The following is a 14,994-nucleotide window of genomic DNA, read 5'->3' as shown; positions in this document are numbered from 1 at the left end:
ACCTCTGTTGTTGTTGATTGCCTTAGAGTCAAGCACAACTCATAGTGACTCTGTGAACAAAAGGCCTAAAGCTCCCCTACAACCATCGACACTTATCAAAGTTCATAGAGTTTCTGGAGGCACGTTGTTTAGGAAATGGATGCACTCCTGCTTCCAAACCTGTCATAATGGTATTGTTGTTATGTGCCATTGATTCACCTGCGATTTATAGTGACCCTATGTACAGCAGCTCTGAACCCTTCCCTGCCCTGAGCTCTGAACCCTTCCCTGCCCTGAGCCAGTCTCACTAATTTCGACATACCAACCCCCATAGCCCCAGATACTGTTATCAATCCAACTCATCCAGGGTCTCCCTCTCCTACACAGTCCATCCACCCTTCCAAGTATGATGTCCTTCTTCAATGACTGTTCTCTTCTGGCCACATGCCCTAAGTAAGTGAGGCAGAGCTTCAGAATCCTAACCTCCAAGGAGAGACATGGTTTCACCCTCTCCAAGACAGACCAATTTTTTTTCTTGGCAGTCTTTGTTATGTTCAAGACTCTTCTCCACCATCACAACTTGAAGGTATCTATTCTTCTTCTGACATTCTTAGTCACTGTCCAGCTCTCTGAAGCATAACAAGTCACTGACTGAGAAGATCATGACCTGGATTAGGTGAATCTTTGTCTCTAGACTGACACTGATGCTTTTCAGCACTCTGGAGAAGTCTATGACACCAGATTTTCCCAGTGTAATTAATCTTTTGATTTCCTGATTGCTGGTGTAAAGAGTGATGACTGTGGATCTGAGCAAGCTGTAATTGCTAACGTCAATCTCTTCTCCACCGATCATGATGTTGCCAACTGGCCCAGTGGTGAGAATCTCTTTGTCTTCTTGATGTTGAGCTTCAATCCATATTGAAGACTATAGTCCTTGACCTTTTGCAGCAAGCACTTCAGGTCCTCTTCAGATTTGGTAAGCAAGGTTGTATCATCTGCATACTGTAGGTTGTTAATGAGTCTTCTTCCAATCCTGATGCCACACTCCCCCTCATAAAGCCCTGCTTTCCGAATGCTCTGTTCTGTATGGTGACAGGATGCATCCCTAACACACTCCCTTGCTCTGTTCTGAGGACTGCTTCTTGATCCAAGTGCAGGTAAGCTGAGATAACAGTTTCACTACATATAATAGGGATAGCAATATTTCCTCCACAGAATCAAGTAAAAAACAAGGATCAAACTACCAGAACACAGTAAAAGTTCAATACCTCTGCATCTTTCTTCTCCTTTCCCATAGTAGAAGCTTGGAAATGACAATGATGGTAATAATAGAATAGCAATAATTATACTTTACAGGGTTGTTTTAAATAGTTATCTGTGTGTTGCTTGTCTTAAGCCAATGCACTTAACTCAGATGACTAAACAAAAAGAGAAAGGAAAAAAATCTAGAAAAAGGCATAAAATAGAGAAGGAATATTAGGTCTATTAGAAGCCTGGCAAAAATGGCAAAGTATACAAGATGTTCTCAAAGTGATATAATGTCAATATACAATTCTTTGTACTTTATATTTTTTAAGGTGTTCTCACATTATTATATCAACTAGTTCTCATAACAATTTTATGATGGTAGACTCAGTGAGAAAAATTATGAAAAGAAAAAACAAACTATTTTAGATGAGAATAACAAATATCAAAAAGATTCAACTAATATAGAAAAATCAGAAAAGCAGAACCTATAACCTCTGGCAATATGAATGCTTTCACAGATAACTGTGAACTAGAAAGGCATCTATTTCTAAAAAGAAGCATTGGTGGCAGTCAGTAGGGTTATGCTAACCAAAAACTTATCTGTTACCTCTTTAGCCTCTGGTTTGCTGTCCTTGTTAGTGTCTTGACTTTTAGAAGCAGCTTTGGCGGCCAACAATTCCATAATTCCTTTGGGCTGCTGGGAGACCACTTTGGAGGCAGGTGGGCCATGACCATTGCTGGTCAACTTACTATTGGTTTGTGTCTCACTTGATACATGAAGATCTGACTGCTCAACTTTTTCAGAAGATGAGACCTCAGTAGGAGCTCTAAGGACTGCAGCTGCACACTGTATGGCACTAAACCTAGTGAGAGAAATGTTAACATTTAATGAATGGCAGTCTTGAATACCTTCGTTTCAAATTTTAATTCTTTTCCAAAATATGTACCAAGCATACTAATACAAAAGGAAGCTGGTAGTAGAGTGGTAATAAGTTGCGCTACCAACCCAAAGGCACAAAGTTCAATTCTACCAGCTGCTCTTCAGGAAGAAGATGAACAATCTCTGATGTAATTTGCTGCCTCTGAAAACCCACTACAGAGTCAGGTAAGAGTTGGTTCTGACTCAACAACACTATCAAAGGGAGCTCTGGTGATGCAGTCCATAGAAAGTTGTACTGTTATCCCAAAGGCAGCCCTTCCTGAATCCACCAGCTACTCAGAAGGACAAAGGTTGGCAATCTCCTCTTGCATCACTCATTTACAGTCTCCCAGAAACCCACTAGAGGAGTAATTGTGAGTTATTTTTGACTCAACAGCAATGTTTTTGTTGTTGTTTGATGTCATCGAGTCATAGACGACTCACAACGACCCTATGAACGAACAGCCTGAGCACTGTTCGTACATAAGAGTTTTCGGAAGCAAGCCATTTCGGAAGTGGATGCCGCTCCTGCTTCCAACAGCAAGGAGAATACTATAAAATTAGAAAATTTTAGTGTCAGAATGGATTTTAGAAATTTTGTTTAAAAACTTTCACTTAGATGCAAGAAATGATGACAGTGGGGTTCTTCCTGATCAGAATTCTACTTTAAAACATGGAGAGAGGTTGTAATACCAGCACCAGACAAGAAGTTGGTCCAAGGCCAGTAAAAAAGCATGATGTAAGTTGCTGTTAAGTATCGAGTCATATATAACTCAGAGACCCCATGAACAGATTTGAATCCTGTCCTATCCTCCACCGTCGTTATTATCCCTAACACTTGAACACACAGCTGTAGTCACTCTCTGAAGACCTCCCTCTCTTTTGCTGTACATTTCCAAGCTTGATGTCCCTTTCCAAGAACAGCCTTTCCTCACATGCCTGAAATATGTAACACAAAATTTTGTCATCCTTTCCTCCAAAGAGCATTCTCGCTGCACATTCTCCAACACATATGTTTGGGATTTTTAAATATTCTGTACTTTTCTCCAACACCACAACTCAAATGCATTGATTCTTCTGTCATCCTTGTTTATTGTCCAGCACTCAGATGCATGGCAGTTAACTGGAAATACCATCACTTAAATCAGGCACAGCTTAGACACTAGGCTCTTCAAAGATCTTTCTAAAGAAAGATCCCTGACAGCAGATTTTCCCAGTGCAATATATCTTTTCAGATCTTGACTCCTAGTACTAAGGACGCTGACTGTAGATCTAAGCAAGATGAAGTTGTTGACAATTTCAATCTTTTATCTATCAATATGCTACCTATTGGACCAGTGGAGAAGATTTTTGTTTTCTTCATGTTGAGATATAATCCACAATGAAGGCTATAGTCCCTGATCTTTTGAAGCAAGTGCCTCGTATTCCTTGCTTTCAGCAACTAAGCTTTTGGCATCTGCATTACACAGGCTGTTGATGGATCTTCTTTCAATCTTGCTGCCACATTACTCTTCATAAAGTCCAGTTTTGCAAATGATCTGCTCAGCATACAGATTAAAGGATATAGCCCTGATACACTTTTCTTTTTATACCATGCAGTGTTCCCTTGCTCTGTTCTGACAAAGCTTGTTGATCTAGATACAGATTTTGTATATGATTAATTAAGTGTTCAGGAATTCCCATTCTTCTCAATGTTAGCTACAGTTTGTTATGTATGTATATATAACTTATTAAAAGAAATACTGATCTCTTCTTCCTTAACCACTGCAGATGTCTCTCCTTCATAAAACTGTACCACGTAACATCACATATGGGAAACCAACTTGGCATTTTCAAAGAGTTATACTTAAAACACAATTCCCCAAATTTTCTAATAAATAAGAACATTTTCTTTTATCCTGTTTTTATTCATTGGGAAAAACTGATAGTTTTAGGTTAATATTGTAGGTCAATGTAGTCATAATCCTTAGTATAATGTAACCATTTTTTGTGTTGTATGGTGTATCTTTATGATGTTAATGAGGCAAGATTAGATGTTATTCTGTAAATATATGATCGGCCTTGTCTTATGAAGGGAAAGTCTCCTCAGGAGTTTGGCCTGAATGGAGTAAGTTCCATATATATATTTTTGGACCTCTGGCAGAGCTAAGGAGCTTTTAGTCCAAGCTCATTTCTGGCCAACTGGCTTGTGGGCTCCAGCCTTGAACCACTGGCCTGCTCTAATGCCAACTTTGGACTCCAGGGTTTGACTTCAGTCTCCAAAGCCAGCCGTCTGCAACACAGTTCCCCTGCAACTTTGGATTCATGTCTCTGAAGCTAGTAGACTCTGAAGCCCTCTTGCTGGCAACTTGGCCTCACTAACCTCTGATGCCTCTTTTGAGGTCTGATCTATAGACCTGAGACTTTCCAGCCTCTAAATGTACACAAGTCATCTCCTTGAAATAAAACTCTCTGTGCATGTCTATCTACATCATTGGTTTTGCTTCTCTGAAGAATGCAATTTAAAACAAAAGAGAATGTCTTATTTATCTTTTTTTTATATCAGGCAGTCAGTGTAAGACCTGGCACACAGGAAATGTATGTTGAAAAACTGACTATTTAAGTCACTGAAAGTGAGACTACTCTTTCTACATCATCTCAAAGCAGGAGAGAACATAGAAGTCAAGAAACTATATGGTAATAGTAATTATCTTACAGATCAACCTGGACAACTTCAAGATTAACAGCTAGAATAGTCTAAGGGGGGGTAATAATAATAATATAATAATAGGTAAGGGGGAAAATAAATCCCAGCTAAATAATTTAGTATCATAAGTAACTTCAGATAAAGTTAGGGTCTACAGCTCTAAAATTTTTCCACTGATTTATCACTGCCCACTCATGTTAACACAAACAGTTTGTGTATCAGCATCAAGTACAGATGGAAGTAATTTACTTTCACCTACTGCTTTTCCTTTCTGATCTCATGGTTTTTCTCTGTGCAAGGAAAATAGCAATATTTTCTTTCATTGTCAACATCTAAGGTTGGCTCCGAGAAAATGCTTTCTCCATTTGGTCAGCATTCCACACCATAAGGTCAGAATCAGAAACTGGCAAAGAGTAACAGACAAGGTTAGGCTTGGGAACATGTCCGGAAAGCAAAGCATCTTTGCTCAGCACTAAATTTTTTATTTCTCCTGGTCACAGCACTTCTTAGCTCACAAAACAATGAGTCAGATCTCAGCTGCTCCATAATTTTCAGAAGCAAACACAAACTTTTTGGAGATAAATTCTTCACATTTCTACTGGAATACTCCAGGTACTTAAGTAAAGTTCCTTTAAAGGGCTTTCTATTAATATATTTCTACTTGCTGTGCGTATTAGTGGTTTCTGTGCAAATTTCATTTTGAACATGAGTCAATTTCTTACCTGTTCACTTGCTAGAGGAAAAGATTTGAGAGTTTGACATGCTACAACTAAATTTTAATAGACATTACATTTGAACGCTAACAGTATATTTTACATAAATGTATCAAGATATTCTTTTTTTAAAGATCATCATTTTTATGGTGTTCAGCTACATTACTTAAATTTAATAAATATCGAAAGGAATTGGCAGACACAGAAGAATTTCATGAAACAACATATGAGCAAGAGCCTACGGTGATGAAAGAAGTTGAGGCTGCTTTGAAGGAAATGGCAAAAAATAAGGCTCCAGGAATAGATGGTATACCAATTGACATATTTCAGTTAACAGATGCTGCCCTGGACATGCTCACCAAGTTGTGCCAAGAAATCTGGAGAACGACCACTTGGCCAACTGACTGGAAGAGATCTATATTTGTTCCTATTCCAAAGAAAGGTGACCTAACAGAGTATGGAAACTATAGAACAATCTCACTGATTTCACATGCAAGCAAGATTTTACTGAAGATTATACAAAAACGACTGGAACAGCACATCAGCAGAGAACTACCAGAAGTCCAGGCTGGGTTTAGAAGGGTTCGTGGTACTAGGGACATTGTACCTGATGTTAGATGGATCTTAGCTGAAAGCAGGGAATACCAGAGGAATGCCTATCTGTGTTTCATTGACTATGCAAAGGCATTTGACTGTATGGATCATAACAAACTGTGGCTGACTCTGAGAAGAATGGGAATCCCAGAACACTTGATCGTTCTAATGCGAAACCTATACTTGGACCAGGAGGCAGTCGTCAGAACAGAGCAAGGGAACACTGCATGGTTCAAAATTGGGAAGGGCATACCCCAGGGATACATCCTATCTCCATACCCTTACAACCTATATGCAGAACAGATTATCCGGGAGGCTGGGCTCTATGAGGAGAAATGTGGGGTCAAGATTGGGGGACGATTTATCAACAATCTGCGTTATGCAGATGACGCAACCCTGCTTGCTGAAACTGAAGAGGACCTGAAGCACTTGCTGCAGAGGGTCAAGGACTGCAGCCTCCAATATGGCTTGAGGCTCAATGTCAAGAAGACAGAGATTCTCACCACTGGACCAATTGGCAGCATTAGGATGGATGGTGAAGAGATTGAGATTGTACACAGCTTTAGTTTGCTTGGCTCCACAGTCAACAGTCTTGGCACCAGCAGCCAGGAAAATAAAAGGCGCATTGCCATGGGAAAGTCTGCTGTTTGGGACCTCTCCAAAGTACTGAAGAGCAATGGTGTCTCTCTGGAGACTAAGGTGCGTCTGATACAGGCCATGGTCTTCGCAATCACTTGTTATGCATCAGAGAGTTGGACAATGACCAAGGAGGATAGAAGGAGAATTGATGCCTTTGAGAAGAGTATTGAGAATACCATGGACTGCTAGGAAAACAAACAGATTTGTCCTGGAAAGGGTTAAACCGGGTGGCTCCTTGGAGGCAAGGATTCTGAGGCTCTGTCTAACATACTTTGGACATGTTGTGAGGAGAGACCGGTCCTTGGAGAGGGACATCATGCTTGGGAGGGTGGAGGGACGGCGCAGGAGGGGAAGGCCCTCTATGAGGTGGACTGATTCAGTGACTAGGATAATCAGGATGGGAGTATCGGAGACAGTGTGATTGGCACAGGACAGAGCAGAGTTTAGGGCTATTGTACATAGGGTAGTTATGAGTCGCCAGCGACTCGATGGCACATAACAACAACAATAGGATTTGGACAAGAGAGTGAAGATCAACATCATTAGCTTAATCAACTATTACTTATTAAATGAGCAACATTTTGAAAATAAGTGTCTTGTTGTTTTGAATTGCTAAGTTGGAAACAACTTATAGCTAACTCTCCAGCATGTTTTCAGAGGTAGCAAATCACACGGGGAAAGATGCCCATTCTTCTTCAGCATAGCAGCTGGTGGATTTGAACCACGTGCCTTTGTGTTGGTTGGCAATGAAATTCCTTAGCACTCAGCAGCCATCAGAGCTCCTTTTTGACAATACAGTGGTAGTAAAAAGAGAATTAACAGAAACTAATGGAATTTACAGAAACTCAAATTATGTATCTGTTTCTCCTAAAGGACCTGTGATCACCTATCTGTGATCCTATCTTTCCCCATATATTCAATCTTTTTCTATCTTGTGGCTTTTTCCTAACAATACAAGTCATTCTCAACTTTAAAAATGTATATATGCTTCTTCAAACCCAAGTAACTCTTTAGTACCTTCTGTTTCTTTTTTTTTTTTTTTAATTTTTATTTTTGTGTGCGTGTACCATCAAATCAGATCTGACTGGTACAGGAGATTGCCCCTCCTTCCCCGGCAGAGCATCTGGTGGATTCGAACCGTGCGCCTCTGGGATTGTAGTTGCAGCTTCTTGCCACTAGGCCACGTACCTTCTGTTTCTAATTTTACAGTCAAATCTTCTGTGAAGAGTTTCTACACCGATTGTATCTCTTCCTCTCATTCCATTTACTCAGTAAGCACAAAGCCAGTAATAAACTCAGATGAAAATGCTCTTACCAGGGATATACCCAAGGCCACCAGTAAAACCAAGGGACATTTCTCAGTTCCTATCTGACTTGGTTTCTCAGCATTATCTGACATTATTGGCCAGGCCCACCTTCTCAAAACTCCACTTAGCTATAGAAACATGAACTCTCTTTACTCTTACCTCAAACTGCTCACTATTACCCCCACTTTTTCAGGATATCTGAAAAAAGTGGCTAACATCTAAACTGTGCTCACTATACACCAAACACTGTTCTAACATTTTATATGTATTAATTCATCCAATTCTCTTTATTACTATAAGGTTGATAGAACTGTTAGCCCCATTTTACTGATAAGGAAACCAAGAGGTTAAATAGTTTACTCAAGGGCACAACAGCTAGTATTTGTAGCCTGGAGTTATACTTTCTGACCTTTGTCTCTATACATTCTCCCTACATGACTATACTTACTGATGTAGCCAATTTACCTATTTGCTATGATTTCAAAATTACTTCTCAGGGGCGCTCTGGTGGCCTAGTGGTAAGGAGCTGCAACTACAATCCCAGAGGTGCACGGTTCGAATCCACCAGATGCTCTGCCGGGGAAGGAGAGACAATCTCCTCCTGTACCAGTCAGATCTGATTTGACGGTACACTCACACAAAAATAATAAAATATTAAAAAAAAAAATTTACTTCTCTTCACCCAGTATTGGTCAGCTCTAGACTTAATCTTAGGTGTAACTCAATGGATTTCCCAAATTCAACATGTGCAAAATCCAATTTCTCAATTTCCTTCTCTTTTGAAGCTTACTCATTCTCTTATAATCCATCAAGTTGCCCAAGTCAGCTACATGGGCATCTTTCTTCTTTAACTACATGAACAAATCCCTCCCCCTACCATACACATCCCCAACCACTATTACAATATCCAGGTGTTGATGTTTCTGACTCTTTAGTTCCCTATGCCTCTCTATCTTCAGTACAACATTACTTTGGGTAAGCCTATTTCCCACCTTGGGTCACTGACACATTTCCCTGATTCCAGATTATTCCTGTCCAATACTAAACAAGTAATATTTCTAAAATGCAATTCTGATTACTTTACTCCATTGCCTTAAAAATCTTGAATGGAAGTCTAAACTCTTTATCCTAGCAATCAAAACACAGAAATATTTGACTCTTGCTTACTTTTTCGGTGTTATTTCTAATTATTTCCTACCTTACTCTAAGTTAAACCATAAGAAACTATTGTTATTCTTCATAAGCACTCTATTTTCTCTCTCAACTCTATCTTTAACCCTCTCATTTCTCCTTTGTCCAGTTATTTCTAGGTAAGTTTCCACCTGGATTTCACATCCTTGAAGAAGCCTGCTCTGTTTTACCTTTTCACATTTATCCAAAAGTGGGAGAGTAAATGGCCTGGCAACATCTTCCCATACTATTATTCCTCTTGTTGTTGTTGTGTACTGTGGAGTCAGGACTCATAGCTGATCCTCCAGTGAATTTTCAGAGGCAGTAAATCACATGGGAGGAGACTGACCATCTTTCTCCCATGAAGCAGCTGGCAGATTCAAATTGTATACCTTCAGGTTGGCGGTGCCATTTCCTTACCACTAAGCCACCAGAGCTCACTCCTATTATTGTTCTCCTAATTACATCACTGTCACACGTTTTGTAACTGCCTGCCTCCTACAAGACCGCAAGCTCTATGAACACCTATTATGCCGTAATCTCACTACAGTGGAGGTATGTCATAGGCTCTTATCAGGTATTTGTTCAATGAATTGAAGTCCTCTTCTTAGTACCTATCCAGTAGTCAGTGTTCAATACACTTTGAAGAATTCGTCTAATCTCTCAATAGAATCCCACAAAATAGGCACGGCATTATTCAATTTAAAATTAAGAAACTGAAATTTATAAAGGGTAAAAAATGTGTCGAAAGTCAGTAAACTATTGAGAAAAAAGCCACAACTAAAGCCTGTGACCATGTAATTCTAAAATCCACGTGTATTATAATCTGGTATCTACTTGTGCTATAAAGGTCACAAAGATGAACATGATCTAATATAGAAGTTCAAGAAAAAGCTACTTTTTATCAGAAAAGCTGGGAGTTATCAAATTAGGAATAGTTGGATGGACAGGATTCAGACAGCTGAGATGGGAAAGAGAGTAATGAGGGGTACAACAAACATTTCTGGTGGCAGCGACAGGATAAAAATATGAGAAATAAATTTATGAGGAGTCCACAGGGGTTTTCAATGTGGGTTGTGGCTGCTATTTTTCACCTTATGATGTACTAATAAAGCCAGGCATGTGTCTAACTGTAAGATAAATGGGGTTTTACTAGACTTGGCATTCACTCTTAAGAGGCAGCCACTGTGTAAACATCTTACAAAATCAATTAGTAAAGAAGCCCACAAGGAACATTTAATGAGCTCACTTGCTGCAGTTCTGCAAGTTGCTTTTAAGGATGTCATAGTCGGTATTGAACAGAGGCCCACTGTCCTTTAGCATGGCTTTCTGGATGCTGTACACATGGATGCTGGCAGTCACAGTTAGCTTGGACTTCACCGCTACAAATCAACAGGAAAAGCAGTCTGTTAATACACAAACTTCATAGCACGTAGAGACTTTAACAAGAAACCCTTCTGCATTAAAATCATTTGCAGTTTGTGGTAGTCCAAATAGCTCTAAGTAACCAAACAGCTACATATACAGGATAACATCAACCCCTCTGTCTGCAACAGAACATTATGACAAGGAAGGTGGTAGTGATACAGTTATAAGTATAGTACCTTTAATGTTATCACTCATCCAGTGGATACACAGTATACATTAATAAATGATTGATGGTGACCACAAAGTCCTTTTACTCAGTCAAGGAAGAATAGCATACAATTAAAGGGAATAAATAATCTCTATCCAAGAAGACTCACATATTTAAATTTTATTTTAGAGAAAGTAACTCTTTAATAAAAGCACTATCAAACAGATAAATCTGTAGTAGAAATATACAAGAAAATAACATGAGGGACAAATTTTAGGTTCCATGAGGGGAGAGATTATGCCTAACCTGTTGAGCTTCTTCAATGCCTAAACAAGTTTGGCACATAGTAGATGCTCATTAAATATCTCTGGGATAAACCTTGCTTTGCGTACCATTCTAGAGCCCAAGTGAAAAGCAATGGCCATGAAAAGGGTTGAGTAAAAAAAAAAAAAAAAAACAAAAAAAACACCTCCCTCACTGTTGTTGAATTATAACTGACTAATAGCTGACCCGCCAGTAGGTTTTTGGAGGGGGTAAACTGCATAGGAGGAGATTGTCCATTTTTCTCCCATGGAGCCACTAGTGGATTTGAACTGCCTGAGAGGTACCATCTCTAAGTTAGCAGTGCAACTACTCATCGACAAGGCCACCATTAGACACTGCAACTAATTAATTAATCAGAAAGAATTATTATTCTAAAACAAAATGTCTATGAATGAGTGTATTAAAAATCCCAGTAGGATTTGTAAACCTTCTTTTTAAAAAAAAATGAAGCCATGGTGGTGCAATGACTAAAGCACACACTGAGTCAGCAGCTGAAAGCCACCAGCCAATCAGGTAGAAGAAAATATGTAGCAGCTGACTTTGGGCATATTGTCCAAGAGAAGCCCATCCTTGGAAAAAGACATCATACTGAGAAAAGTAAAGCTGTTCATGAAAGAGAAGGAAATCCTCAACAAGGTGGATTAACATAACACCTGAGTGTAACAAGGGGCTCGGGTACATTAGAGATTGTGAGGATGGCGGAGGATAGGACTCATTTCCACTCTATGAACTGCAGTCAACTATGACAGTAAGAATTACAAAAGAAAGAAAGGAGATTTATATATCTCCCTTAGAAAAAAAAGGTACAGAATTGAATTTAATATGGGGCAGTTGCATTCTGTTCACAATGAGTCAATGGGTTATTTGCCTAAAACTATGGGAATTAAAAAGAAAATGGTTATGATCATGCCGAACACCACCAAGTAAAATGTGGTAAGAAACAACCTTCACTGGCAGGATTTTGTCTCGAGGCATAAGTTCAAGATCTTAAAGATCCTGACTGGTTTAAAAATTCTTCTGAATTGTGTTTTTAAATTGCACAACAGCATTAATGGTTTTAAAATGGGTGAAAATTTTTAATTTATAACTTAACTAATTTGATTTCTAAAAAAGTATTCATTTTCTTCAGGAAAGAGCTATTATAGAGCATAAAACATATCTAAAAGCTATCATTTTACTTACAGCCGATGAAGATTCTATATGGCATTTGTATAGAATTCATGATAGTTGTTTGCATGTCTGCCACAAGTTTCTAAAACCTTTGGTAACAGTGCTTTAACAAAGTCAGTTTCTGTTAGCATTTTAGAATGAGAAATGAGGCAGATATATTAAATTTTAACATATCTATTTTAACATTTCAGAAACTAGTAAAAGATAAGATTCTTCAGTCAAATAGTGAAAGATAATATCTACAAATGCTAGGAATAGACTTTATTATACCTACACTGGAGTCATAAAAGGAAAAATTTACTCAATCAGTAAAACGCTTACCTTCCAATTTATCTTCCCTCACTACTGCAACCTGGTGGCACTGTAGGGAAATAACAGTTTTGATTCATTACTGCTTAATACAAAATGTACACTATTAAAGTTTTGCTTGCTGATAATTCAATTTTACGTGGAGATAAAATACATTTTATAGTTTAATAAAGTCAGATTAATTTTTAACTTCTTTACTTTAAAATCCCTAATAAGGTTAGGGAGAGCAATAAAATACCAATGCTATAATGGAAGAAAAAGCATACAGCTAAGATTACTGTTATAAAAGTTAGAGACAGGTTTACATATGGAGAGAACCAATCTAGTATGATTACTGAAGGGTGAGAGCCTGAGGTAGAAAATTAAAAGACAGTGAATACTTTATGGGAATGGATAAAGGAGAAGAACACTGTGGAATGAGTAGACAATCAGACTTTGTATGTACCGTAATTAGTGCTATAAACAAACTATGCATGGCTGACAACAAAACACAACATACTTTATACACTTTAACACAAATCACAATTAAAAAATGTAAAAGTAAGCATACAGCATGTTAAAACAATGTGGTGAAAAGAGTAATTTTTAATGTGACATAATGAGAATTACTGCATAATCACATGGAATCAAAGAAAATCGGGTTTACTCCTTACACTATACACCAGAATATATGTCTTCACAAAACCTAGCAAATAACTTTTAAGTAACCAAAATAAACACTTCAAGCAAAGAACAAAAACAAATGACAAAGTAAGGAAAATATCTGCAACCTCTATCATTCAACCCAACTCACAGCTGACCCTCCTTTGGGTATCCAACGCTGTAAATCTCAAGAGAAGAGACTGGTTATATTTCTCCTGTGGAGTTACAGGTGGAGCTGCTGGTGAATTTGTACCTCTAGGGGTGAGGTCTTTGGGTTTGCATGCAACCCCTACTGACTACACCAGATTATAGTTTCTAAAAACAGAGAAAACAATGATTCACAACCCTTTAAGAAAGAGATAAATAGTTCAGAAAAATAAATGCAAAACACCCTGAAATATGAAAAGATCTCAACTCCACTCAAAGCACAACACATTAAAATGAGACTGAGGAGTTATATCTTACCTATAAGAAAGACCAAAATGAAGTTTGACAATATGTAGAAACGGGCTTTCTCACACATTATTAGTAAGAAAGAAGAGAGGATTGCTATGAATGATACTATATATAAATGCTAAGAATAGACTTTATTCTACTTTAAGAAAAGTAGAGTAGCAATGCTAAGCAAAAGTCCATTCACATTTACTTTTGACCCAATAATCTTACTTCTAGGAAAAGAGTTGCTGTTATGTGCCGTCGAGTCACTTGCAACTCATAGCAACCCTATGTACAACAGCCCTAAACACTGCTCTATCCTGTGCCAATCGCACTGCCTCTGACACACCCATCCCAATTACCCCAGTCACTGAATCAATCCACCTTATAGAGGGTCTTCCCCTCTTGTGCCGTCCCTCCACCCTCCCACGCATGATGTCCCTCTCCAAGGACCTGTCCCTCCTTACAACATGTCCAAAGGATGTGAGACGAAGCCTCAGAATCTTTGTCTCCAAGGAGCGGCCTGGTTTAACCCTCTCTAGGATGAATCTGTCTGTTTTCTTGACAGTCCAGGGTACTCTTCTCCAGCACCACAGCTCAAAGGCATCAATTCTCCTTCTATCTTCCTTAGTCATTGTCCAACTCTCTGATGCATAACAACTGATTGCAAAGACCATAGCCTGTATCAGATGCACCTTAGTCTCCAGAGTGACACCATTGCTCTTCAGTACCCTGGAGCGGTCCCTACAGCATACAAAGGAAAACAGTACACTGGGGAAATATACACAAAAATGCACACATCGAAGACTTTACTACAGCGCTGTAATAAGCAATGATTTTTATCAATAAGAGACTGCTGAATAAACTAAAGTCTATCAATATAGTACCACATGACTATTTCTCTAGCTACTATGGAAATATTTACTGTTAAGTAAATCAAAATAAAACAGAAAATGTAAATTAGGGCATGTACTATGAACCTTTTATCTAACAAAGGTTCTTGTTATGTACCATCAAGTCAAAACCAACACATAGCTGACCTGCCTGCAGGTTTTGAGAGGCAGGAAATTGCAAAGCAGCTGAATGCCTTTCTCCTGAGGAGCAGCTGGTGGATTTGAACCATGTGCCTTTGGGTTGGCAGCACAGCTTCTTGTCACTAGGCCACCAGAGCTTGCTGACATAGATAGGCACCCTGACAAAGGTAGGTACTATGAAAGTAAGTTTGCTTATATGAAAAATATATGCAAAATATAAACAAGGATGGGAGTCAAACAACTAGGAAA

At 38.7% G+C, this 14,994-nt stretch overlaps 1 protein-coding gene across 1 annotated transcript in view; it reads right to left on the bottom strand.

Annotated features, from left to right (window-relative positions):
- Nucleotides 1–14,994, bottom strand: part of POLD3 (polymerase (DNA-directed), delta 3, accessory subunit) — a 68,501-nt gene that overhangs the window by 39,888 nt on the left and 13,619 nt on the right. Inside the window, exons 4-6 of the mRNA XM_006885579.1 lie at nucleotides 12,647–12,686; nucleotides 10,505–10,637; nucleotides 1,817–2,090 (exon numbers count right to left, since the gene is read on the bottom strand). Coding sequence (XP_006885641.1) covers nucleotides 1,817–2,090; nucleotides 10,505–10,637; nucleotides 12,647–12,686 — 447 coding nt within the window. The remainder of the gene's footprint in view (nucleotides 1–1,816; nucleotides 2,091–10,504; nucleotides 10,638–12,646; nucleotides 12,687–14,994) is intronic.

The sequence above is a fragment of the Elephantulus edwardii genome, unplaced genomic scaffold, assembly GCF_000299155.1.
Source record: "Elephantulus edwardii isolate Elephantulus edwardi_28Jun2011 unplaced genomic scaffold, EleEdw1.0 scaffold00044, whole genome shotgun sequence".
NCBI lineage: Eukaryota > Metazoa > Chordata > Mammalia > Macroscelidea > Macroscelididae > Elephantulus > Elephantulus edwardii.
The sequence above is the reverse complement of the archived record's forward strand: the minus strand, read 5'-3'. Positions and strand labels throughout refer to the sequence as shown.